We start from the raw sequence: 27,644 nt of genomic DNA, 5'->3' as shown, positions 1-27,644 counted from the left end.
AGTCAGAGGTCAGCAGTATTTTAAAGGATCAGATGGTAAATATTTTAGGCTTGTGAACCATGTGGTCTCGGTCACAACTTCCCAATTCTACCCTTATAGGGCTAAAGCAGCAACAGACTATGTGTAAATGAGTGGGTGTGACTTGTGTTCCAGTAAAACTTTACTTACAAAAACAGACAGCACTTAGTGTGCTGACTTGTTTGCTGATTGGAAAGAAGACAGATGCAAGGGGCCCCTGGGTGCCTCAGTTGTTAAGCGTCTGCCTTAGGCTCAGATCATGACCCCAGGGTCCTGGGATCGAGCCTCAGCGGGAAGCCTGCTTCTCCCTCTCCCACTCCCCCTGCTGGTGTTCCCTCTCTTGCTGTGTCTCTCTCTGTCCAATAAATAAAGAAAATCTTAAAAAAAAAAAAAAAAGGACAGATGCAAAAGACCACATATAGTATAATTCCACTTATGTGAAATTTCCAGAAAAAAAGTAAATCTATAAATCTATAAAAACTAAATCTAAGAAAGCAGATTCCTGGTCCTGGCAAGGGGGTGGGAACATGGATTGACAGTGCGGGAGTGGGGACGATACTGACTCCATCTTTGGCCCTCCCTCTTGTTTATGTCTGCTCCATGACCTTTCTTGGGGAAATGTGTTTTAGGTCTCTTGGAGATTAACAGACACACCTTAGAAATGCCCACCAAGGTTGGACTGTGGGGGGCCTTGCTTCGGCTCTCCATAAATTTGCTAACGATGGCATTACACAGTTTCTCCCCTTCCCGATGCACAAATGGCACCACAAGATCTAATTAAAGGTTAGCTGTCAGTTAAGTACGTGTGAACCCTTTGATCTCACTACATGCCCTTCTGCATGGCCCCTCCTCTGTAAAATCTGGACGAAGGTCTGGACTTTGACGAGAGTAACTGTGCAGCTGTGAATCGCCCCGTCTGTCCAGTCCTCCCTGTGAGGACGTTACCCTGATAAAACTCTGTGTAAACTGCAGGGAGTTGCTTGCTTCCCTTTTTGATCTCAGAGTGCTTTCTCAGTTTGGAGGACAGTTTACGGTCTTCGTCCGCCTTCTAACAGACTGTAGATTGGCACTAGGGGTACTTTTGGTGAGATGGAAATGTTCTATGGTTGGATTGTGCTTAGTGTTGCACAACCCTATAAGTTCACTAAATATCAGCTAATTATACACTTAAAATGGGTGAATTTCACAGCATGTATTGCATCTCAAGAACCCATTGAAAATAATATGTATTTTCATTTATCCATATTTCTGTTGTGCTAGTGGCCTGCCATTTTATCCTCATATTATTACTTTTATCTTCAGCAGAAAGCTTATTAGGGACTGTAGTGGTCAAGCTCAGAGCGGTGCTTGGGGAGTTTTATAAGCGCCTTGGAGCTTTGAACACTTCCCTCTAGAGCACAAGTTGATATGAGTTAAGTGGGTTCTTTTTGAACTCTCTCGGGATCTTATTATAAGGAAAACCCTAGTTAGAACTCTGGAAGAAGCTTTATGACACCCTCAGTGCTCCGGTACACTGAACCGAAAACCAAAAACTGTGGTTTTGGTTGGATAAGAAAGGAGCTTTTAACTCTGTGTATGTCTTCCTGCCTTTGAAAATTATTGCAATATCTTACTTAGATTAGAGTAGGTTAATTCATCTAACACTTAAGGAATTTTCCATGCCTTTTGAGGATTATTTTATGCCCCAGAGAGAGCATTTACATGTGTGAGTTGTCTGCTGGGATCATTGAATTCCCCTCACGTGATCCAAGTCTCAGATGGGTCAAGGACTCATTTCAGCATTGATCGTTGATCATCAGGGATTGCATAATTTCCCTCTGCATCTTACCAGAAGAGTAAGTTCATAAATTGTGGAATCATTGACATTTCTGCTACATGGGCGAGTTCTCACAGAGCTGAAAATTATCTTGCTGGTGACAGAATTGGTCATACTGAGAAAAAGAAGGCCATGTGATGGCTGGTACAGTAGTCTGCTGATTTGGTTTTATTTCCCTCATCAGAGAGTATTTCTGAGATGTGATCTTGAAAGAAAACAGCCTTTTCTCTGGGCTGATGGTGTGAATAAGTGCTAATAAATGACCTCAGGGTGTGACTGAGATTCCGTTAGGTCTTTGCCCTTAGACCTGAGTGTATGAGGCAGTTCTTAGAATCTTCTGGAACCAGAGGTGAAAATGCATCCCCTCAGGAGGACGCTCTATGTGCCAGTCAGAGAGTTTTTGTGAAAAATAAAAATTAAAAAAAATTCCATAGCTGGAGAGGACCTCTTAGACGAAATATAAAAATAAATATAAATATTATAAATATTATTTTTTTTTACCGTGGCCTCTCTCCACCGTGTATACAAAGAGTCCCATTTATGAATTGTAAGGTGCAAATGATTTGATGCCTTATTTAAATCCTCGCAATGAAGATATTGCTGTGAACATTATTGGCACCAGTGAATTCCTTGCCCGTGTGTTAGTCTGATATGCACTGTCATCTTCTATTTGAATTTTTTCATTCTGTAGTCAACGTTTTTGTCTGAAGCTATAGAGCAATCCCTTGTAGTGGTTTGGCTCTCATTTGAATGAGAGGTCAGGTTCTGTCAGGCAGGCATAGACCAAGACAGGCTTTTAGAACTCTTCACTATTAGTGCCTACTGGACCCAGGACTGTCTTCGGGTTGGAGAAAGAAGCTCCTATGTGAAGTCTCCCCATTTTTGCTGGGGTTTTTGTTCTTTTCTCTTTCTTTCTTCTTCTGCCTTTTTTTAAAAAAAAAATTTTACTGAGGGCAGTGGTAGGAAAGCAACTGTGAGAAGCATGGGTATTTAAGTGGAAATTATGCAGGTCTGTTAGAAGGCAGGCTTCAGCACGGCAAAACCAAAGAGCCTCCAGGGTAATACCTCTGCATGTGGAATGTGCTGGGTTTTTTTTTTTTTTAATGTTTTTTATTATATTATGTTAGTCACCATACAGTACGTCCCTGGTTTCTGATGCAAAGTTCGATGATTCATTAGTTGTGTATAACACCCGGTGCACCATGCAATACGTGCCCTCCTTACTACCCATCGCCCGTCTATCCCATTCCCCCATCCCCCTCCCCTCTGAAGCCCTCAGTTTGTTTCTCAGAGTCCATAGTCTCTCATGCTTCATTCCCCCTTCTGATTACCCCCCCTTCTTTATCCCTTTCTTCCCCTACCGATCTTCCTAGTTCTTATGTGCTGTTTTAATTGAACGTCGGGACTTGCTCAGGCATGGTCCCCCTCCCCTGCCTCTAACAGCTGACAGGAAAGGTAGCTCCTGGTGTCGACTTGCAAAGATTGAGCATCATGGGCCGATTGCTGGACATTCGTCATGGGGCAGTTGCTATCTGTTTGGCTGTGGGGACCATGTTAGCTATTTTCTTTGGGAAGAGATTTCTTCCAGGAAACTGGGTCCGGAGGAAGGGCCGGAGGAGGAGGTTCCAGGCTCCCCTTCCAGGAATCACTTCTGCTAGCCCAGGTAGCACGGCCCCACTGAGGGGAGGCTGCGCCGGTGGGAGATGGCTGCGGACACCGCTGACCTGAGAAGCCAAGCCGTGCCAGGGAAGCTGCTGCTGCCTCTGCGAGCCGGGGGAATGCGGGGGGGCCCCCGCGGGAGGGTCCTGGCCACCGCGGCCCAGAACCAGCTGCTGCGGCAGCAAACACGCTGCGTCTCACCGCCGCCCTGCAGGCCCTGAGCACATGCTCCAGTTTGCATTCAGAACCTGAGTTGCAAGAGATCCTGGGAAATGCAAGTTTTAGTTCTGAGGTTTAAAGCCTCAGAGCGCAGGAGGGAACACCTCTCCACCTTAGCCTTTTATGGGGAGTCAGTTATGCTTAAAAGAACATGTGCATTTTTCACCATCTTAATTCAAATGCAAATATGAATATACTGGAAGAATATGCAAAAATTAGATAGTTAAATAGGCACAGCAAGTGCTCTGAGAAATTTAAATGCACCTCTGTGGACTCCCAAACTCACTAATTTAAAATGTCTTCAAGCAAAGCAAGATTTGTACAATATGTCTAGCTACAAAAAGACCCCATGCAATTCGAGGGCTCTCGTGGGTTCCCAGTTTATGTGCATATGAGTGATATCAAGTCCTGTGCTTAGAATAAGTGACTCTTTTTTTTTCCTGACCCGGGGAGAATACAGATGTGGTGTGTGTCCCAGCATGAGATGCTATGTAATTGGAAAGCTAGGCTGGCTGGCTGCCCCAGGAGGTGTTTCTCATTCAAGAATTGTTATGAGGGGACACCTGGGCGGCTCCCTCGGTTAAGCGTCTGCCTTCGGCTCAGGTCATGATCCCAGGGTCCTGGGATCGAGTCCTGCATCGTGCTCCCTGCTCAGCAAGGAGCCTGCTTCTCCCTCTGCCTGCTGCTCCCCCTGCTTGCTCTCTTTCTCTCTCTCTTTGACAAATAAATAAATAACATCTTTAAAAAAAAAAAAAGAACTCTTGTAAGATGGGGAAATTAGAGGCTCCGATTGCTGTAGTGGCTTCTCTGGTTGATGAGAATGGTACCTACTGACCTTGTGTGATGCAGAAACTGTACTACCGCGGGAGGTTACCGTAGGGGTAGTTAAGATGCGCGAAGTGCTTTGAGTAGTGCATGGCATATCATAAATACGATGGGAGTAGTTGCTATTATTATTACATCATTATTATTTTCTAGAAAAATGGGGATGACTCTGACTTAAAGGATTGTTACAAAGCTTAAATGACTTTAGTCCCTGATATAAGTAAGCACTGAATGAACTTAGCTATGAAATAGTAATGACCATGTTCTAACTCTTAGGAGGACGCTTTCACGGTCGTATATTACCCTAGGCCTTTAACCCGGACGCCTCCTACCTCTGAGGAGTAAGACAGAGTTGCTGGCTTCGGTGTCAGAGGAGAGCACAGAGGCCATCTCCGTTTCTGCAGGACAGGGCATTTTCTCAGTGATGGGCACATTTACTCCACTGGTTAACATGCTCTATGGCCTTCCAGGAGAACCCCAAGTCCAAGATGTGAGTTTACTTTTGGAAAATTATTTTTCTGACCAAAATGACTTTGTAGCACACTTAATCACTGTGTGAATTAAGGTCCCTGCCCTTAAAATTGGGGCAAGTTTGATGAAAAAATAGGTTGACCTTGGTGAAGTTTAGGAATCCATATAGTTCATTAATTCATATTTATATAATCACATACTTTGACCTGATCTGGTAGAAAATATTTTTGCACAAGTATCTGGTAGACCATTGAATCATTTCTAGGCTGTTGAATCATTTCTCGGGGGTTAAATAGAAACTACTTTCAGATTTTGTGGTTTTAAGAAAGGACTTTCTCTAGCCTGATGAATAGTGACAGTAACACAGGGAATGGAATTCTTGGGGAACCTTCGGTAGCTTTTTACAGTTGCATACTAATGAGTAAGTGCTGTTCCTATCAGCAAAGTATGGATTCTGGAGGGAAGAATGATAAAATACGTATATGAGAGTTAAAGTCCTATGTGGTTGAGATGGAGGTGTCTGAGTGGGGTGAAGAGAAACTTTGAAGCTCTTAAACACGTTTTAAGAATTGTTAGGAATCTGGGGCGCCTGGGTGGCTCAGTTATTAAGCGTCTGCCTTCGGCTCAGGTCATGATCCCAGGATCCTGGGATCGAGCCCCACATCGGGCTCCCTGCTCAGCGGGAAGCCTGCTTCTCCCTCTCCCACTCCCCCTGCTTGTGTTCCCCCTCTCTCTGTCTCTCTCTGTCAAATTAAAAAAAAAAAAAATTGAATTGTTAGGAATCTGAAAGTTTTCAACATTGAGCACTGAACAGCCATCTTCCATTGAAATGATACAAATGGACTTTATCTGAAATACTCTGCAAAGACTTGGGAGTCAGGCACGGCTGTTGCCCAGCTAGGGTGGGAGGTAGGCCAAGGATGGGGCCCAGGGTGACCCTGCCCCTGTGTGCAGGGCGTTTTCTTAGGGCTGAAGTTTCCACAGCTGTGCACAAGCCTCTCCTCTGAGTCCTCAGCTGCTACACTGAAAGTACTTTAACGGTACCTCCAGCCTTGTGGTTACAGACCCTGGGGAAGGCGGGATGGGGAGGAGGAGTGTGGTAAATTCCAAGGCAGGGAGGCTCAGGAACCTCCTGACTCAGGAAATACCAAGGTCTTCCAATAAACGGAACCAGTCTGTGTTGGTATGTTTATCCACAAACGATAAAGTGAACAGAAAATGTTAGGTTTTAAAAAATAAGAGTAATTGAACAGATTGACTTAGTCCCCATTGTGTCTAACGCCCATTGCATGAAGGGAGAGGTGAACCCAGCCCAATATCCCAGGCCTCCGGTGTGGGACCTCAGAGTGAGGCCCAATTTCCTCTGATAACTTGAACTACGTAATTTAACAACTGCCTCCCTGACTTTGCATCCAATATGGATCATCTCTGGAAAGTCCATCTTTCACAGAGTTCCTTGGGAACATTTCCAAGAATTCCTACTGCTGCTGTTCCCTGCCTTTGCTTGCCCGCTAGTGTGCCCCTAGGCCAGCTGGCCCCTCCTAACCGCATCAGAGCCGCACCCGCTGCTCCTAGGTGCCTCTGCTGCCGCCGCAGAAGCTTTGGCCAGTCTGCAGAGATGCTCCTGCGAAGCCCACCCTCTTCGCCCTCACCCCTGGAGCTGGTGCGGATTCTGTGAACTAGCCTAGATCCCCTGGCTTCCATCTTCCCTAAGCCCTGACACTGGTTCTGGGGTCATAGTTCCAGTTCACTCTCCTCTTTGCTTCTAGTGACTTGACTAGAGGCTGCCCCCAGCATCCTTTCCTACAGTCTGACCTGATTCTGTCTATGCCACATGGGTCCACCTGATACATCCCAGTGTCATTGAGCCTCCAAAAAAAGAGATGGGGCTGTGGTCTATTTCCACTCAGGGGGCCGTAGGTAAATGCATGGATGCGGTCGCATGTATGGAATTGGTGTTGCCAGCTTTCCCAAGAAACATTCAGGACCAAAGCACCAGAGGATTACTGGGGCAAGGGCACACTTTATTCCTCCTGCCAAAAGCCCTTGCCTGCTGAAAAATGCTCTAGATGTACCTGGATAAGCAGGAAAGACACAGCCTCCACTGTGCCATGTGAAGGAGTGGCAGCACTGAGGAGAGGCCGTTGTCAGCGGTGGGGAGGGATCCATGGAGATCGAGGTGCTAGAGGAAAGATGGGGGGAGGGTGGCGGGGCAGGTAATTCATGATGCCAGGGAAGCTAAGGCTGTGGGACCCATGGTGGGACACCTGAGCTTGGTCCAGGGAGACACCGAGGAAGGGACCTTAGCGGCATCTAGATAAGCATCTCATGTTACAAAGAGGAAACTGAGAACCTGAGAGACAGAGGAAGTCTTCCAAGGCCACACAGTGAGATAAGCCCATTAAGCAATTGTTCCTTCCAACACATCTTGCTGCCTCTAAGGGTGAAGGAAGAGAGTAAGGATGGAATTGCGGAGGTTTTAACGGGAAGGGGACTTGTCTTCTCATCTCCTTCCTGAGGTGGCTGCGATCTTCAAGTCACAGGCGCTGTGGCAAGGTTTTCGGAGAGCGAAGGACTGGGATGCCCCTGACAGGGTGCACCTAAGTATGGCCGTGTTGGGCTGCTTTCAGCAGTGGGGGCCCTTGCCCTTGGGGGCAGGGGATGGGTCCAAAGCTGTTGCCTGAGGTTGCTGGGACGATCATGATCCGTCAGCATTGTTAAACTAATTCACAGGAGTAGAATTCTACAACAAGCTGCTCAGAATCTGTCTGAAATCCTGGGAAGAGCTTTAAACTGCACACTTCAGCACGCAATTGAATGGCAGTGATATTCTCCTCACTGCACTTTCCTGTTAGATTCGAAGCAGGCACAATTTAAAGCAAAAGGCCACGAGAGCGGCGTAGACGCGAACGTCTGCATTCTGACCCTCCAGCTCTCTGTGGCTGCCTCCAGGGCACATGACGAAAAACAGAGGCTCGCCTGGCAAGTTCTGAGGGTATGATCACAGACAGGGTGTATGGAGCAGCTAAGACTACAACGGAACATGATGGAATCAGACGGGCTTGGTATTCAGAGTAGAGCCGTTCTCTGGGGACTCCCAGAGTTGTGCCGCCTGGACTCACTTGCCGACTTCAGGTCCCACACGAGCTTTCCACACTGCCGGCTAATCCAAGTGGTGGCGTTTTCCTACGCACTGGGATGACCATTCCAAGTCTTCTCTCTTCAGATCTCCACGCCCTGTCCATTCTTGCCTGATGATCTTGTCTCCTATTTCACAGTGAAAAATAGATAACTCAAGGTCAGTCTCTCCACTTTGTCCCCATCCCACCCCCTTTCTCCTCCTCAGGAGCTTTTCTTATGCAGTTACCCCGTTCTCGCTCAGCACCAGTTTCTCTCTCTACTCAGTCATCCCCGTCAGCACACCAACTGGACTTCATTTCACCCGTTGCACCAGCTTCTGTTCCATTTCTCTGCTTGTTTGCAAAGCAAAATGCCTTGAAAGAGTTAACCATACTTAACGTCTCCACTTCCTCACCTCCTTCTTTTCCTTCTCTTGGACTTTCACTCTGCCAGTCCTGAAATGCCTTGTATCTGGGTCACCAATGACCTACATTTTGCCAAAGCCAAAGCCCTCATCGTAGTCAACCTCTTGACAGAATTTAACACAGCAGGTCGCTTCCACCTTGTTGAGGAATATGTGCCTGGTTTTCCTTTCCCTTTACTCTCTTCTTCTCTGGTTCCTCTTCTACCAACTCTATCCTGGTTGTGGGGCCAACAGGGCTCTCTCTGGCCTTTTTCCCTGACTAAAAACTCTCTACCTAAGTAAGCTCCTTCAGTTGTAGGATTTTAAGACCTATTTAAATAGTTAATACTGGGGCGCCTGCATGGCTCAGTCAGCTAAGCATCTGACTCTTGATTTTGGCTCAGGTCATGATCTCAGGGTCATAGGATCTGTCCGGTATTGGGCTCTGCGCTCAGCACTGAGTCTGCCTGGGATTCTCTCTCTTTCCCCCTCTCTCTGCCCCTCCCCACCAAATAAATAAATAAAATCTTTTAAAAAAAACAAATGTTTAATACTCTCCAATTTACATTTCCAGTCTGAACCTTTCTACTTGTGTTTCGGGCTGTTATGTATAATAGCCCCTTTGATATTGCCACTTAGATGTATGCAAGAGACATCTTTTTGTTTAAAACCAAACCCTTGATTTTCTTCCCCAGACTTTTCCTTTCCCATTTCAGGAAAAGGCATCATTATCTCCCCAGCTGCTCAGGCCCCAAACACCCATTTGGCTATTTTAAATAATGCTGCAATAAACATAGGGTGTGTTTATCTTTTCAAATTAGTGTTTTCATATTCTTTGGGTAAATACCCAGTAGTAGAATTACTGGATCATATGGTAATTATATTTTATCATTATTAATTCTATTTTATTATTTCTTTCCTTCTACTGGTTTTGAATTTTCTTTGTTCTTCTTTTTGTAGATTCTTTAAGTATAAGGTTAGATTGTTTATTTGAAGTTTTTCTTGCTTCTTGAGGTAGACTTCTATTGCTATAAACTTCCCTCTTAGAACAGCTTTTGCTGCATCCCAAAGATTTTGGACCACTATGTTTCCATTTTCATTTGTTTGTATGTATTTTTCTTAGTTCCTCTTTGATTTCTTGGTTGACCCATTCATTGTTAGGTAACATGTTATTTAGCTGATGTGTATTTGTGTTCTTTCCAGATTTTTTTTTTTGTGGTTCATTTCTAGTTTCATAGCTTTGTGGTCAGAAAAGATGCATGGTATGACTTCAATCTTTTTTAATTTGTTGAGACTTGTTTTGTTACCTAATACATGATTTGTTCTGGAGAGTGTTCCATGTGCACTTGAAAAGAATGTGTATTCTGCTTTTTTAGGATGGAATGTTCTGAATAAATCTGTTAGATCCATCTGGTCCAATGTGCCATTCAAAGCCACTGTTTCCTTGTTGATTTTCTGTTTGGATGATCTATCCAATGATGTAAGTGAGGTGTTAAAGTCCTCTACTATTATTGTATTACTATCGATTCATCCTTTATGTTTGTTATTAGCTGCTTTATGTATTTGCATGCTCCCACGGTGGGTGCATAAATATTGTTGTATCTTTTTGTTGGATTTTTTTCTTTATGATTATATAGTGTCCTTCTTTGTCTTCTGTTATAGTCTTTGTTTTAAGGTCTATTTTGTGGGCCCCTGGGTGGCTCAGTCAGTTAAGCGTCTGCCTTCGGCTCAGGTCATGATCCCAGGGTCCTGCATCCAGGTGCAGAGATCTGTCCTGCATCCGGCTCCCTGCTCAGCGGGGAGTCTGCCTCTCCCTCTGCCCCTCCCTTTGGCTCATGATCTTTCTCTCTCTCTCTCACACTTTATCTCTCTCTCAAATAAAATCTTTTTTAAAAAAATAAAGCCTGTTTTGTTTGGGGGCGCCTGGGTGGCTCTGTCAGTTACAAGTCTGCCTTCAGCTTAGGTCGTGATCCCAGGGTCCTGGTTTCACCCCAGTAGGGGTCCCTGCTCAGTGGGAAGCCTGCTTCTCCCTCTGCCCCTCCCCCCACTTGTGCACTCTCGTTCTAGCTCTCTCTCTCTCTCTCTCTCTCTCTGCACTCTCACTCTCAAATAAATAAATAAAATCTTTTAAAAAATTGTCTATTTCATCTAATATAGGAGTTGCTACTCCAGCTTTCTTTTCACTTCCATTTGAATGATAAATCCTTTTCCATCCCTTCACTTTTCATCTGCGTGTGTCTTTCGGTCTGAAATGAGTCTCTTGTAGGCAGCCTATAGATGGGTCTTCCCCTTTTATCCATTCTGTCACCCTGCACCTTCGGTTGGGGTGCTTAGTCCATTTCCATTGCAAGTAATTATTGACAGATATGTACTTATTGCCATTTTGTTCCTTGTTTTACGTTGTTTTCGTAGTTCTTCTCTGTTCCTTTCCTTTCTTGCTCTTTTTTCTCATGGTTTGCTGGCTTTCTTTAGTGATAAACTTGCATTCCTTTCTCTTTATTTTTTTCATATCTATTATTGGTTTTTGATTTGTGGTTACCATTAGATTTGTACATAACATCTTATGTATATAGCAGTCTACATTAAGTTGATGGCTGCTTAAGTTTGAGCCCATTCTTTTCTCTTCCCCCACCCCATGTTTTAGATATATGGGGTCATATATGGGGTCGTATATGGGGTCGTATATGGGGTCATATATGGGGTCATACCTCCTTTTGTGAATCCCTTGCCTGATTTTACAGATGTACTAAATTTTACTCTGTGTGCGTCCTAGTTTTCTTACTCTTACTTATGGTTTTCCTTTCCACGCAAAGAGGCCCCTTTAACATTTCTTGTAGGGCTGGATTAGTGGTCATGAACTCTTTTAACTTTTGTTTGGGAAATTCTTTATCTCGCCTTGTATTCTGAATGATAGACTTGCTGGATAGAGTATTCTTGGCTGTAGATTTTTCCTTTGAGTACTTTGAATATATCATGCCACTGCCCCGGCCTGCAAATTTTCTGCTGAAAAATCAGCTGACAGCCTTATGGGGTTTCCCTTGTATGTAACTGTTTCCTTTTCTCTTGTTGCCATTAAAATTCTCTCTTTATCACTACTTTTTGCCATTTTAATTACTATATTTCTTGGTGTGGACATCCTTGGGTTGATTTTGTTGGAGGCTCTGTGTGCCTCCTGGATCTGGATTTCCGTTTCCTTTCCCAGATTAGGAATGTTTTCAGCTCTTATTTCTTCAAGTACATTTTCTGTCTTCTTTTCTCTCTTTTCTCCTGGGGTTCCTATAATGTGAATGTTTTTATGCTTGATGCTATCTCTGAATTCCCTATGTCTATTTTCATTTTTTATTTTTTTTCCTCTCCAGTTCCATTTCTCTGTCCCCCAGGTCGCTAATCTGTTCTTCTGTTTCCTTTAGTCTACTATTTATTTCCTCTACTGTATTTTTAATTTCAGTTATTGACTTCTTCATCTCTGATTGGTTCTTTTTTAGGTTTTCTATCTCTTTGTTGGGGGTCTCACTGAGATCCTCCCCTCTTTCTCATGTCCAGCGAGTATCTTTATGACCGTTAATTTAAATTCTCTATTAGGCATATTACTTATCTCCATTTCATTTAGCTCCTCGTTGTGATTTTGTCCTGTTCTTTCATTTGGGACGTATTCCTCTGTCTCCTCAGGGCTGCACGCCCCTACTATTGTGGCTGAGCCACATTTGCCTTCAGTCCAGCCATCTGCAATCGTTCTCCTTACCTGTTTTGGGCAGGGTTTAGTCCCTGCTTTGTTAGTGGGCCAGTCTGGGGTTGCTTTGGGCTTGTGTTGAGTCAGAGTAGGGGTTTGCCAGAGCTATAGGAGCCCTGAGCTGCAGGGTATGTTCCCTGTGACATCCCCTGAAAAATTTTCAGTGATGAACAGGGCCTGCAGTCAGACCAGATATTTGCCCCAACCCCTTGCTGGAGCTGCAGTTGGACTGGTGTATATTGGTTATCTTCCTCTCCTCCTGGGGCAGGAGTCCTTTTGAAGCCGTGCTGGTCCCTGCTGGGGCTGCTTGCACAGTGCCAGGCTTGTGGCACTGCTTTGGATGGGCTCTGGACAAGGGCATGCTGGGGGGAGGGGCATGTCTGCAGGAGAATGTGGGGGCTGGGCATACAGTGTAGCTCTATTTTTAACTTTTTGAGGAACCTCCATACTGTTTTCCAAAGTGGCTGTACCAACTTGCATTCCCATCAACAGTGTAAGAGGGTTCCCCTTTCTCCACATCCTCTCCAACATTTGTTGTTTCCTGCTTTATTAATTTTTGCCATTCTAACTGGTGTATGATGGTACCTCAGTGTGGTTTTGATATGAATTTCCCTGATGGACTCCATTTCTTGTGGCCCAGCAGCTCTCCCAGAGTCAAGCCCACTGACTTTTAAAGTTCCAGGTGTTAAGCTCCACTGACTAAGAACTCATGACGTTATACAGCTGTGGATTTCAAAGCCGAATGTTATAGGGATTCGTCTTCCCCAGGCAGGTTCCCCATGTCTGGGCTGCCCCTTGTGTCTGTTTCTTTCCTCTTTCCACACCCGTAGGGTCCCTCCCTCCGTGGGCAGTCCCATGGGTTTGTTTAGTTACCAACTAAATCTCTGCCCTTCCTCCCCTCTGCTGTGTGGCCTCTTCTGTGCATTTAGCTGTGGAGAGTCTGTTCTGCAAGCCTTTGGGTTGTTTTCTGTGTCATTTACACTCATGTGGGTGTTATCTAGATATATCGGTGGGAGGAGGTGAGCTTATGGTCCTCTTACCCCACTATCTTCCCCCGAAGTCCTCGTATTTTCAAAGCCCTCTTGGCTAATACTGGCTGTGCTGTCAAAGAACTCTGACATAAAGTATTCTATATCTTGATTTTTTTTTTAGATTGCTGTATCTTAGTTTTCAAACTGGTTCAACTTATTGTCTCCTATGCACCTGTGTCGCCTCTCAGTTTCTAGGCTATTTCTTTCCTTCTTGCCTCAGCAAAAATCTTGACAAGTTATTTTGCTTACTTGGTGGCTTCCCTTCCCACCGACTTCTCAAATGCCCTCATTCTGCTTGGGCAGAAGTCACCCTCAGCCTCTTTACTGGCAGTATGTTCCAGCTGCATTTCCACGCCAGCACAGGAGCTGGTGACAGCAGCAATGGGAGGGCTGAAGATTACACAGCAATGCACAGGAGCACCTTGCACTTCTTGGGAGCAGTCACTCAGGTAGTGTGTTTCGTACCCAGAGCCGGGGTTTTAGAATCTGATCATCTGACCATAAATTCTGTCCCTCCTTTTACTCTCTGGGACCTTAGGTGGCTATTGGACTTCTCTGAGCCTGAGTTTTCTCATCTGTAAAAGCAAGGAATGTATTTTCTGGAATTGTGAGAATAGAAGTAATACACAAAGGGTCTTACAAGTTTTAAGTTTAGTATAAAATCATTCCTTTAAGAATCTCGACAGCACAGCTGTGCCTGGGTGACTCAGTCACTTGAGCGTCCAATTCTTGATTTAGGCTCAGGTCATGATCTCAGGGTTGTGAGATCGAGCCCCGCGTCAGGTTCTCTGCTGGGCGTGGAACCTGCTTCAGATTCCCTCTCTCCTCTGCCTCTCTCCCCCGACTTGTGCAACTGCTCTATTGCTCTGTTAAAAAAACAAAGAATCTATACAGCACACATTTTTAAAAATCCATAAAAATAATTCAGCTGAGAGTCTTAGTTACTTATTTCCTTGAAAGATGAAAGCAAGTGCAAGATATCGATTTTACCATTCTACATGTGTTTTTTATCACCGATAATGATAAAGCTGCTGAGCTGCTTCTCCTCGGTCTAGAAAAAGATGTTGTTTTCATTGTTAAAGCTAATTGTACTTAGAGAAGATCTCAGGTTAATGTAAGAACTTAAGAACTGAGAGATAAGAACACACTTATAAATAGGTAAAAAAAAAAAAAAAGGCAAAAACAAAATCACAACAGAACCACTATGCAGCATGTGTTCATTGCCTCATGCATATCTTAGCAGCATGCTGTTACCGTGATGTCCCGCATAGTGTATGTGCAAATCTCCTGCTTGTCTGAGTTTACCTATTTTTTTCAGTATACTAACTATGTGATCTTGAGCAAGTAACTTATCCTCTTCATAGATAGGAAAATATTTTCTACTTGGTTTAGTGTGCAGTGGGGAGACATTGGAAGTGCATTTTTGAAGAGACAGGCAACTTGCTCATTTGCAAGGGTTTCTGGTTCCACTTGTTTGGAGGCTGTCTCTTCCCCATTTACAGAGCAAACTCCATGAGATCAAGGACCACATCTCTTGGCACCCAGCACCTACACAGTATCTGGAACACAGTAGGTGCTCTATAGCTATTGACTGAATAATTGAATTAGGGATGGAGGAAGAATAGAAGGACAGAGAGAATGAAAGAAGGAGGATTATCTAGGAGACAGTAGCTACTACACACATGTGAAGAACCTAGACTTGGCATTGTGGCGGGAGAGTGGAGAAAAGGTTATAAATCTGACAGATGCTACCAAAAAGTTAACAGTATTTGCTGCCTGAGTGGGAAAAGGAAAGGAGAAACAGAGAGGAGTGAGGTTTCCCACCTGAGAAGCTGAATCTGTGATTATCCCATTAACTCAACAGGGAGGTTAAGATGGGGCTGAGCTTGAGAGCATGAAACATACATTTAATTCTTGGTTGCATTTCTTATGAGGGTAGGATGTGTCATTATGTGGAAATCGCTCATAAGAAGCTTGAAATGAGGGATTTGGGGGCATATCGGAACCGGAGGTGTCAGATTGGAATGCATAGAAAAACCGTGAGACAGTTGGGTCCCTGAGGGGGTGAGAACTGAACGGAGTTAAATGAGCAAAGACCAGGAACCAAGGAATGAGACAGTGGTGGAGAAATTGGAGGGTTGGGCGCGGAGTGGGGAGAGTATCTGGTGACAGAAGCAAAGGGGGGCCCGTAAAAGAAAGAAGTGCGCTCTGCTTGTTCCTGCAGACGTGTTTCAGAGTAAAGGACAGAGTTACCCAGGATTTCTGGGAAATTCAGGCAGACGGTATAAACATAGTCTAATAATCAGGTTGTCTAGATCACTTTCAAACTTTTTTATCGCAACCTACTCTAAGAAATACATTTTACATTTTGATTCAGGATATAAACACACACACACACACACACACACACACACACACACACAATACAAAAGTTTCCCTCAAGAATACTCACCCTCGCTATGTGCACGCCATTCAGTTAGTTTTCATCGGTTTCACTTTTTTTTTAAATTCTGCTAACAGCCCTCTGAACTGATTTCATTCCCCATTAATAAGTCATGACTGGAAATTTAAAACAGCACTGGTCTATATGATGGTCACAATAGGAAACATAATGAACTTGGGGAAAGAGCACATTTTGAGAAAATTTTAATTCTAGTTAGATAAATAAAGGTTTTTCTTTGGTATTCATTACAGTATGAAACACATATTTCTATAATGGGGGCCACTCTGCCAGTTCAAGATTTAGAACTAAAAGGGAAGCACTTACTTTGCCAGCATCTTCTGTTGTGGCCTTAAGTGTTGGTTTACCACCTTGTAAGAAAAATTTGAAGTCTAAGCTTTGGATCCAGGCAATGAGATGCAATTAAAAGCATTCTGGCTTCGGAAATGGACAAACCTGGGCTCCAGTTCTGGTTCTGCTGCTTAATAACTATGACCTTTGCCAAGTTTCCTCACGTCTTTGATTTTGTTTCTTTATCCATATATGGGGATAACATTTACCCCGACTCAGCTGCTGCTGTTGTTGAAGAAGCCACATTATTCATGGTACTTTACTCAGTACTTGGTGGGCATGCAATAGATGGCAATTGGTATTATCGTTCTTGGTTGTGAGGGTGAAATTCTGTACCACTTGTAAAGCTTCCTAGTACAGTGGCTGGCAAAAAGCGGTAATAAATATTAATGATCTTTCCATGCCAGCAACCGAAGGATAGAAATACAGTTGTAACCCAAGAGCATGGAAATGTACAAACCAGTTATATGACATGATTTTTTAGGACTTACTAGATAAAGCAAAGCATATTGATAACATTGATGTTATTGGAGAGATTGAGCCCCATTCGTGTAAAGTGAAAAATGATGCATCACTGACATCCTTTTCTTAATTCCCTTGCTGATGTAAACATTAAAGTGATCACAATGCATTTATTCAACAAGCCTAAATTTATTAAGAGCAGCAAAGCAGAATGGTGGTGATAAAAACATAACAAGAAACAATTCCTAGATATGTGATAAAGTAACCAATAGTTAGCATTTACTTTTTCTCCCCAGCAGCCCACCACCATGGACCACTGATAGCATTATTATCTCCGTGCTTTTCGGCTCTTTCTGATTCTACTCTAACTTTCCTCACCAATTTAGAAGGGTGGCTTAAAGATGCTTTGTTGGAATTAATAAGAGCTCCATGGTCCAATTCTTGGTGATCTGCCTCTGATGTTAAAACACTTCACCGTGCTCGAGAATTCCGTGTCTTCTGTAGTTTGTCCTCTGTAGCCTCAGGGTAGCTCGAACTGGACTAGCCCATAATCCACCTATGTGTAATCTTATTTCCATATCACATTATTTTACTTGCCTCTTACGAGGTAGGCAGTGAAGTTGGCTGAGTGTCGTATCATTTGAAGAATAAAATGAAACTTACCCTTCCCCCCCCTATTTTTCAACTTCCTTGGGTCCCTCCCCAGTACTTTTTTGTATGTTCCAGTTGTGATTGATTTCAAATGTGTGGTCATCACGGTAATATGGTGAAAGGATGCCCTTACTTCAGATATAAAGCACTTGCAGACACTTTCAAATAAGGTGTGATGGAATTTTTTTTTATTTTAATGATTTTTTATTATATTATGTTAGTCACCATACAGTACATCCCCGGTTTCCGATGTAAGGCTCGATGATTCATTAGTTGCGTATAACACCCAGTGCACCATGCAATACGTGCCCTCCTTACTACCCATCACCAGCCTATCCCATTCCCCTACCCCCTCCCCTCTGAAGCCCTCAGTTTGTTTCTCATAGTCCATAGTCTCTCATGCTTCATTCCCCCTTCTGATTACCCCCCCTTTCTTTATCCCTTTCTTCCCCTACCGATCATCCTAGTTCTTATGTTCCATAGATGAGAGAAATCATATGATAGTTGTCTTTCTCTGCTTGACTTATTTCACTTAACATTATCTCCTCCAGTGCCGTCCATGTTGTAGCAAATGTTGAGAACTCGTTCTTTCTTTCTTTTTTTTTTTTTTAAAGATTTTATTTATTTATTTGACAGAGATAGAGACAGCCAGTGAGAGAGGGAACACAAGCAGGGGGAGTGGGAGAGGAAGAAGCAGGCTCATAACGGAGGAGCCTGATGTGGGACTCGATCCCAGAACACTGGGATCACGCCCTGAGCTGAAGGCAGACGCTTAACCGCTGTGCCACCCAGGCACCCCGAGAACTCGTTCTTTCTGATAGCTGAGTAATATTCCATTGTATATATGGACCACAACTTCTTAATCCAGTCATCTGTTGAAGGGCATCTCGGCTCCTTCCACAATTTAGCTATTGTGGACATTGCTGCTATGAACATTGGGGTGCAAATGGCCCTTCTCTTCACTACGTCTGTATCTTTGGGGTAAACACCCAGTAGTGCAATGGCTGGATCATAGGGTAGCTCAATTTTTAACTTTTTAAGGGACCTCCACACTGTTTTCCAGAGTGGCTATACCAACTTGCATTCCCACCAACAATGTAGGAGGGATCCCCTTTCTCCACATCCTCTCCAGCAATTGTTGTTTCTTGCCTTGTCTATTTTTGCCATTCTAACTGGCGTAAGGTGGTATCTCAGTGTGGTTTTGATTTGAATTTCCTTGATGGCTAATGATTTTGAACATTTTTTCATGTGTCTGTTAGCCATTTGTATGTCTTCATTGGAAAAGTGTCTGTTCATATCTTCTGCCCATTTTTTGATTTGTTTATTTTTTCTCGTGTATTGAGTTCACGAAGCTCTTTGTAGATGGTGTGATGGAATTTTTATTAAGAAAAGTAACTGCTGAGTGCCTGTGTGCAAAGCTGAAGGGCCTACAAAGATGCTTGAGATGAAATCCCTTCACTAAGGAGTGCATATTTAATGAGAGAGATGTCACATCTACCAGTTGCTGTAAGGGATGGCATGACTCACCAGGTGTCTGGGGGAAGGACCATAAAGTTGAATCTCATTCTTAAATGTACATGTATGGTGATTTGGTCCTTACCACTTTTTCAGATGGCTTTTATTGCCCATATTAGTCATTTTGACCAGCGCCTACAACTGCAAAAGAATATGCAAAAATTGGAAAGACAGGAATCTTGGGGTGCTGTATTTCAGATGTGTGCATTCGTAAAAGAAACTCTCCTGGTATATGTGGTTTCATTGTGCTGTCACACTTGATAAGTGAAAGATGTGTAAAGCCATGCAAAGATTTTCTATTTGCCATTCCCAAAAAAATGACACAAGAACTCCTTGGGGGTGGATCTGTGATACTAGGTTGGAATGGCTTCCACATGGAATTGCCACCAAGTAGCTGTGTAGTTTGTGCTCAAATTCAGAAATAAATATTGTCCAAGCAGCCCCCAATTTAGATGGTGGCTTAAAATAAGGAGAAAACCTGATGCGTGATGGAAAATTGTTGCTCTGATCCCGTAGCTTTAAAGTCTGTGAGAAATGGGGAGACGGGCGTATGGGATGATATGAGTGAACACATGAGAGTCCAGGTAAGGCATTAATTTCTGTTCATGAATAAGCAGCAGCTCCTTTGATAAAACTTGATCTAACAGCATTTGCTGCACTTATGCCCCTCAGAAAGCCAGTTCATGTATCTGGTTTCGAGAATTTCTAAACTGTGGCTGGTTTACATAGAATTAAGAGAGTATTTCTCTAGAATATCAAAGATCTCCATCCATTGATCAGACAGTGAGACAAGTTCTCCAGGAGGGAAATAAGTTGATGTTCATCAAATCCTTGCTGCTTTCACATATGCTTTTAAGTAGCGTGCTGTCAAAAGTATTTAGTGAGGGCCATTGGATCAAGGGGGCGGATGGATGGATGGATGGATGGATGGATGGATGGATGGATGAAGCCAGCTCTAGGTGAGAACATAATTATAATATGATTTCATTGAGTGCCTTGTTTTACAAGAATTATTTAGTTTTTAACATAATGTTATGTGGTTTATTCTGCTCATTTTACAAGTTAGGAAACTGAGCCAGAGAGGTTAAGTGATTCACTCTGGACTTTTACTTCTTGTCCATTCTGGAGCCATATAGGAATGGCCTGCCTTGTGAAGGGTGCAGTGGAATGTGTCTTTGGAGCCTTCCCTCCCTGTTTCTGTGTTCCTGCAACACTTGGAAGGGTGGTCCTGCCTGTGGCTGGTCCTGCTACCTTAACATCTTTCCTACTAGCTGGGGGTTGTTCCAGCTGCCCTGAGTGCGCATTGTGGGAGATCACTTAAATGAGTACTTGGTCACTTTCCAAGAGAATGTTGAGTCCTGCAAGTGGCAGCAGGTGATGAGCTCTGAGCAGCAGAGATAGTGAGAACTTACCGAGCTGTGATCTCCACAGAAAAGATGAATAACATGGTTATTAGAAGGAGTTATGAAGAGCATCCAAGCAGTATAATCGAACCCTAACCTAAATGGTAAGAGAGGTTGAGATTTGAATTAATGGAAATATTGGAAATTTGATAAAGAAAATCCCTTCAGTGGCCTTTTAATGTGTGATGTGAAATAACTTGGAGAGCAGAAGAATTTTCCTTGCCTTTCTTTCAAAATAAACTCCCTTGCCACCCACCCCTGACACAGACACAAGGAGACCAGTAGTGATAGATGCTTTTCCAAAATACATTAAAAGAGTAGCAGCTCTGTTAAAATTGCCTTTCTTTCTTAATATTTCACTTTGATTTTTATCTTCCTGTCCCTTCCTCACTCCTATCTTCTATTCTCATCTCACTGATTGGCCATCTTTATACTTACATATGCAGGTGGGGGACTCTGCCTCATTACCCCTTTTTCAGTGTTCCAAGAGCTTTTGACTTCCGTCCTCCGGCAAGATGCTGGTGCCTTATTATTCCCCAGCTCTCACTCCAGTTGAAATCTCTACTCTAATTTGGTTGATCCGAACCTTCTCATCTACTTGCCCCACTCCACATACCATTTCCTATCCCGTTCATCTGCCTTTCCTTTATAGATCATGACTATATCCTCACCAGTTGCTTCAAAAATATCTTGGTCTTGGAGTTCCATCATTTTGCAGTTTTTCTGGGTGTGGCTTTCATTTTATTTGTCCTGCTTGGGCTTCATTGCAATTCCTGAACCTGACGATTCATGTCTTCCATCAAGTCTAAACATTTCTTTTCCTATATTGTCTCTCTGATTTTTTGTTGGAACTTCTAATTCTTTCCTCCATATCTTTTTTTTTTTTTTTAAGATTTTATTTATTTATTTGACAGAGATAGAGACAGCCAGTGAGAGAGGGAGCACAAGCAGGGGGAGTGGGAGAGGAAGAAGCAGGCTCCCAGGGGAGGAGCCTGATGTGGGGCTCGATCCCACAACGCCAGGATCACGCCCTGAGCCGAAGGCAGACGCTCAACCGCTGTGCCACCCAGGCACCCCTTTCCTCCATATCTTTTAACACCGTTTTCTGTTTTCTCTCTTTAACTCTTTGTACTGCATTTGAGTACTTTTCCGAAGTCTGTTTTTTAAATCTCTTTCCATTTATTGTTTGCTTATTCAGTGGGGTCTGTCTAATCAGTGCATATCTATCGTTGAATTTTTTATTTCAAGTCATCTATTTTTTTAACAATAATTGAAAGAATAATTCTATTGGCTTTGAAGAAGTTTTATGTGGTTCTTGTAAAATCTGACTTAAAATTTTTTTATTCTTTTGTCATGTTTTCAGTTCCCACTTTTATGTCACTAGTCTTTGTAAACACTTTAATTTTAGGATGTTGAAACTGGATCTATCTGATACTTCTGATACCTGGAATTCTTGGTTGTGGTGGAGGGGTGGGGTGGGGTGTTCCTCATCCCTGTGTCTACTGATCCTCGTTCACGGCAGACAGTTTGAGTGTTTCATAATTTTGGATTGTGAGTTTTTCTTCAGAGTTTTGTTTTTTTGTTTTGTTTTTGTTTTGTTTTGTTTTGTTTTAGTGCTAAACCAGTACAGGCTGAGGTTGAGTTTCTGTACCTCCAGAGAGGTTTTGTGTATACTTTTGTGAGAGGTCCCAGTATTATCACTGGCCTGGGCCACTTTTTAGCTTCTCATTTAGAGGGACAGGCCATTTGACTTAATCTGAGCTTCAAATCTACATAAAGTGGTTCTGTGGCAATTAATTCTCAGGGAGGCTTTTCTCCCCACACTCGCAGAGATTCAGGCTGAGACAGATAAGCTTCTTAACTGTCTCCTTGGGCACTTGGAGCAAGTCCCCCCTAGTCCATTCTTCACAGAGGGACTGGTCTTTTGCGAGTTCCAGGTTTATGTGGGAGTCTCAGTTCCCATTCTCTCACCCATACTTCATGAAGACCCTGGGGGTTCTTCTCCTGAACCACATGGATTTATAATTCAAATCCTGTGTTACCGAGACTGGTGAGCTGCTCTCCTCTTGGGGCAGCTAGCATCAGTTCAGAGGCTTGATTCTGGTTTTCAGGGCCCTGTGTGTTTGACCCTAGAAAATTCCTTATTTTCTTGATAACTCAGCTATGCATTGTAAAAGATATTTATTATATTTTACCCAGACTTTCTAAGCTTTTAATAGCAAAAGATTTTTTAAAAAGATATCTATTCTGCCAAGAACACATCGTCATGATCCTCTGACAGTGTCTACTGGAAGGTCAGAGATACCCGTCCACATCCAAATAGCATTATGGAAAAGAGGCCCCTGCCCTTAAGAAGTTCATAGATTTTTTTTTTTTTTGTCTAACTCATTCATAAGCTCTGAGGAAGCTTCATTTAGTCTTTCACTCTATCATCTTTACATTCCAATCCCATTCAATATTTAGTAAATTCCCACTATCCAGGCTTTCATTCATTTATTCAGCAAATATATATTGTGTACAGCCTTGCTACATGCCAGATATGTGCTCCTTGTGCTCAGCAAAAACATACCTGATCCCTGTCTACATAAGTAAATGTGAAATTGTAAATGGAACAAGTGCCAGAAAGTAAATGTGCACGGTGTTGTGAGATGTGTTGATTTGTTCAACTCAGGCCAGGAAGGGCTTAATTGGGAAAGTGAAATAAACAAGAATAGCTTTCACTGAGTGAAAAGGGGAGCGATAATTGTGTCAGATGCAGAGCAGTATGTGCAAAGGCCATGGGTGAGGATGGAGGACTAAAAGAAGGGTGGTGAGATGAAAGAGGAGAAGTGAGAAGAATATGGTTCCAGAAAAGGCTGAGAGGGAGCTAGGAGTCAAACCATGGAAGTCCTTGTGGGCTGTGTTAAGGAGTTTTTCTATTTATCATAAGTGCTATTGAAGGGCTTTAAACAGGGGAATGACACATGTAATTTGACCTTTGAAAAAATCTTTCTCACTTTGGAAAGGAGAACAGATTTGAGGGAGCAAGAATAACAAGACTATTGTCAGTAGACCAGACTGAGAGTTGCTGGTAGCTCAACTTCAGTTTTGGCTTTGTAGAGATGAAGGTATGGACAGATTTGAGATTTACTTAGCAAACAAATTATCAGGAAGAAGGTGAGAGATAGGCCAGGGACAATTCCAAAGTTTCTGCCTTATATAACTGCGTGGCTAGTGATGTTCCTTTAACGAATTTGGAACCACCGGATAAGGATCAGGTTTGGTGGAAAGGCCATGGCTTTTTCTTTTATACAGACTGGGTCTGAGGGTTTTGAAACATCTAAGAGGAAAATATCAAGAAGCAGTTGGATATGTGGATCCAGGGCCCAGAGGAGAGACCTGGGGATATAAATACATGAGGATTTGCTTATAGGTGTTCATCAGGTGAGCTTTCCATTGGAGAGGTGATAGATATCCCTTGGACAGAGAGACATGCCGGTTCCTGGTGACCTCGACAGGAGCTGTTTTGGTGGTAAGACGGGGTGAGAAGCTGGGAGCAGACGTAGAGCGTGCAGAAGATAAGGAAACGGCATAAGTGAGTGCAGACAGCTCTCACGAAGGTTGCCAGTGAAGTGATCTAAGGCTTGCATTCATTTTTAAAGGAAATATGTCACTTAATTATGATCGGAAGGTAAAATTTTTTAAAACGGAGAGTCAGTAGAAAAAATTTTAAATAGTTTCTAGATAGTGAAAAGGTGCCTAAGACCGAGACGTACACTGGCACAGGGGGGAACCAAAGACACTCAACCAACATTGAAGTGTAGCAATAGCTAGCATTTATTGAGCTCTCGCTGTTGTTCCAGGGTCATTCTGAATCCTTAACATGTATTAACTAACTTAATCTCCGTAACGACTCTGTGAGGTAGGTACGTATTAGCCCCTGCGGGACACAAGGAGACCAGTCACAGAGAGGGGCTGCAACTTGCCAGGGCAGGACAACAGGGATTTGAACCCAGACAGTCTGGCTGTGCTGTTCACGTTCTTAACCACTATGCTATCCTGCTTCTCAATACCTGGGTGCATAATAAGGTATTTGTATCATCTGTGAGCCAAGGTATGGGCTAATCCATCTAAATATTGAAAGTGTTATTGGTTGTTTAATGACTTTGGAGCAAAAGTATCAACTGATGTTCACTTAAATGCTTTGTTAAAACTTTCTTGGCTTTATGTCCTAGAACAAGGCAGGCATAAATGGAAATGTCATTAGCTCAGCTTTAGCTTGAATCAGCAGTGTTAAATAAATGTGTGCACATTATTCATTGAATTGCACCTGTATCTGTGTGGTAGCCTCACAGCCGAGGATATAATAGGTGAGAAAGCAGCATTCACAACAGTCTGAAGCCACTCGTATCTCTGTGTATTTGTGAGTGCCCGTTGACCCATGTCCTAACATAAGTGACCTTCTCCAGATTCCTGGGGATTGGCTTTAACTACATGTATGTGTTTATTCTCCTCCTCAGGATTTAACAACACCGAGAGGACATGCGACAAGGAGTTTATTATTCGGAGAACAGCCACCAATCGAGTCCTGAATGTCCTCCGTCACTGGGTCTCAAAGCACGCACAGGTAATTCAGCGGCATCGTTAATTACTTGCCAGGAATTTTTTTTTTAAACCAACATTTTAAGTCGTTACCTTTGTAAAATGCCTTCTGAGGCTTTGGAGTTAGGGTCTGAAACCTTGGAATTAGAACAGAAAGGGAAGAAATAGGATAGACATACAGATCAAAGCAAACACATGCATATTTGCCAAGAATCCACTGTCTCAGCTCTGGCGTGTCACAGGAGGTGAAGCAGGGCTCCCCTCTTTCCTCATCTTTTGAGGCAACGGCACCCACCTCAGGGCGCTAGAGCCACCGTCCTGTGCCACCCAGGGAACTCCGTTCACGAGGGCGCCCACCGTAGCTGCGGCCGGGCCCCTGGCGGTAAGCAGCAGGCACTCCCCGTGGTACACAGCAGATGCCCCTGGACGTGAGCAAGACTCCGGGCCCGCACACTCTGGTGTCCGCTCAGGGGGTATTTTCTCAGGCGGACTTAGGAGATGTTTTGCCTCTTGCCTTTGACGTTCTGGTTCCTAGTATTCTGTTTGGAAATGGCATCATGCTGACAGGACACCTACTTGTTATTTGTTTGTGTGTTTTCAGTACACGCTCGTAAAATTTATACGCATTTCACGATTTCAGAAAATAAGGAAAGAGCCTCCTTGCTTCACGAGCTTGAGACACGCGTCGTGCTTTTGTTACGCCCTGCCGAGTAACGGGCGGGCCCTGGCAGACGCGTGGCTGCCTCGGGAGGGGGCCCTGCATGGCTCAGGTCAGAACGCATTCAACATACAAAATGTGGATAAAATGCTAACAAATAAAGAAAAAGAGAAAGGAGGAGCTCCCAGGTCTCACTTCATTGTCTTCTCAGAGGCTGTCATGGGTCTGCCACGTGGCCCTCGTGACAACAGTCCATGAGTTGGGGTCACGAGAGAGCCAGCGCCTAGAATCCCTGTGGGAGGAGAATTCACTAATTGGGAAAAGTGGGATTTGGGCCTCACCATCAGTTAGCCCATGACAATTCTTAAGTGTTACTTAAAATAAAAATGAAGGTAGCACATAAAATATAGGATGTAAAAATTTTATCTTACACATCTGAAATAAATAAAAATGGATCCCATACGACTCAAACTCTGAGAGCCATCCTGAGCCCGTTGAAAATGTCTAGTCTCTCCTCCTCCTCATCTCAGGGACCTGCTTGTAAGTCCCATTTGCCTCGTTGCAGATACGTGATAATGAGGTTTCTCCTGTGTCTGACTGTCCATCCCATTCCTCTCTGGTTTGGGACTGGGGGTGCTGACTTCTGATTCCGGGTATCTGTGGTGGCTTCAGAGATGCAGGGTAGCTTCGGTACACGGGGATTAGCAGACGCCTCTCGGTCGTCTTCCCTGCTGCTGTCTTCCCTCCTATCTGCAAACCTTCCCTGTCAGCCTCACCCCCTCTCTGTCAATCCTCAGTGCCCTCTTTCTTATAATGATCTGAAACAGGAATCCCTGACAATTCACATAGAACTCTCGTAGCAGCTAGAAAAGAGTTGCAATTGACAATACGCTGAACTTACTTTACTTTGGGTGAAGAGCACTCAGACGACATGGGTGTACTGAATCCCTTGCTTCTACGATAAAAAGATTTACAGTAAGCTGTTATCATCTGGCTTGACCTTGGCTGCATGGGACATGCATAAATACGTATGTGCATACAGGCCGTATTAGACTGAATAGCACCAAGTCACTGGACTAGAAAGTGGATTGATAGGAAAGCAAGGCTCTCTTTATTCAGATTGTGTCCTGGGGGCCTTTAGTTATAATCCAGAAAGCACCCTAAGTGTTAGCTGTTGTTCGGACAGATGAGATACTTTGCAGCCTGTTACTTAAGGTGTGCTTATATGTGGGGAAGCACTTTGTCAACAGTTCCATTTAGGGGGCCCACACTGGGGACCCCACCTTCTCAGACCCTCTCTACATTGGGAGCATATGTGGATGTACACATTGCTCAAATATTCAGTCTTTTGTCCTGACATGATTACTGTATAAAATATAGACCCTGAGGTATCAGAGGAAGCTCTCACCACTCACGCCTTTGTCTTTTCTTACCTTCCCTGAATGTGTGAGTGGATCTTAAGGATCCGTGGTTGGTTTCCCATTGTCCTGGTGTGACTTCATCATGTGCACATCCTGTCACCTTCCTCAGTCATGTGCGTTCTCCATCCCCCTGGCGCGGCCTGAGCCAGTGGAGCTCTGAGGAGGTGTGGGTGTGGCCCCGGGCTCGACAGACCCCAAGCCAGCAGACCGCCATGGTGCTTAAAGAAAGAAAGAAGTCGGCTAGTTAACCCTCATCATTGCTGTCTTTGGTTTTCACCTCACAAAACAAAGGGCTTGGACAATAGGATTTTTCATTATCTGATTCACTCTGTGCCAGTTGAATCCATTAAGGAGGAATGTAACATTATTGTGGCAACCTGATTATTTTCAATTAATAACTTTTAAAAAAAATGAGTAGGAAGTTTTAATCATTTCAAAAATATAGCCAAACACGGTAAATTGCATTTCTCCTCACATGGTAGGCCAGTTTGTCAAAAACAGAAAAGCCTCAGGGAAGTGACAAGATGTAGTTTTGTCCCAAAGTAATCTAGAGAATTGAGTCTACTACAAAATATTAGGTATCGTGTATCTATTTATCATTTCTCATGAAAGGTAACCAGTATTGGCAGATACGACCCTGAACTTAATTCAGGAGAAATAGATGCAGAATTATGAGTGTTGGTTTTCCAGAGAAATACAATTTCCCTAGGATGTCACCCTCAACTCCTTTCCTGCAATGTGTGCTAGAATGCATTCTAGAACCTTCTAGCCTTTCCTTTAGTAAGTATTTGGTAAGACTAGAATGCTTTTTTTTTTCTTGATTCTAAAAGTTTTCATCTGTTATACATTCTGCCCTTGTTTCTCTTCATT

The 27,644-nt window shown here is 43.5% G+C and overlaps 1 protein-coding gene across 4 annotated transcripts in view; it reads left to right on the top strand.

Annotated features, from left to right (window-relative positions):
* Nucleotides 1-27,644, top strand: part of RASGRF2 (Ras protein specific guanine nucleotide releasing factor 2) — a 231,173-nt gene that overhangs the window by 164,871 nt on the left and 38,658 nt on the right. For all 4 annotated transcript variants that reach the window (XM_087862029.1, XM_045796370.2, XM_045796369.2 and 1 more), the window contains one exon: nt 24,614-24,720. In XM_087862029.1, the coding sequence (XP_087718155.1) occupies nt 24,614-24,720 (107 nt within the window). The remainder of the gene's footprint in view (nt 1-24,613; nt 24,721-27,644) is intronic.

The sequence above is a fragment of the Ursus americanus genome, chromosome 5, assembly GCF_024610735.1.
Source record: "Ursus americanus isolate L20-20 chromosome 5, mUrsAme1.1.p, whole genome shotgun sequence".
In the NCBI taxonomy this organism is placed as follows: domain Eukaryota; kingdom Metazoa; phylum Chordata; class Mammalia; order Carnivora; family Ursidae; genus Ursus; species Ursus americanus.
Note: the sequence above shows the minus strand (reverse complement) of the source record. Positions and strands in the feature narration are given on the sequence as shown.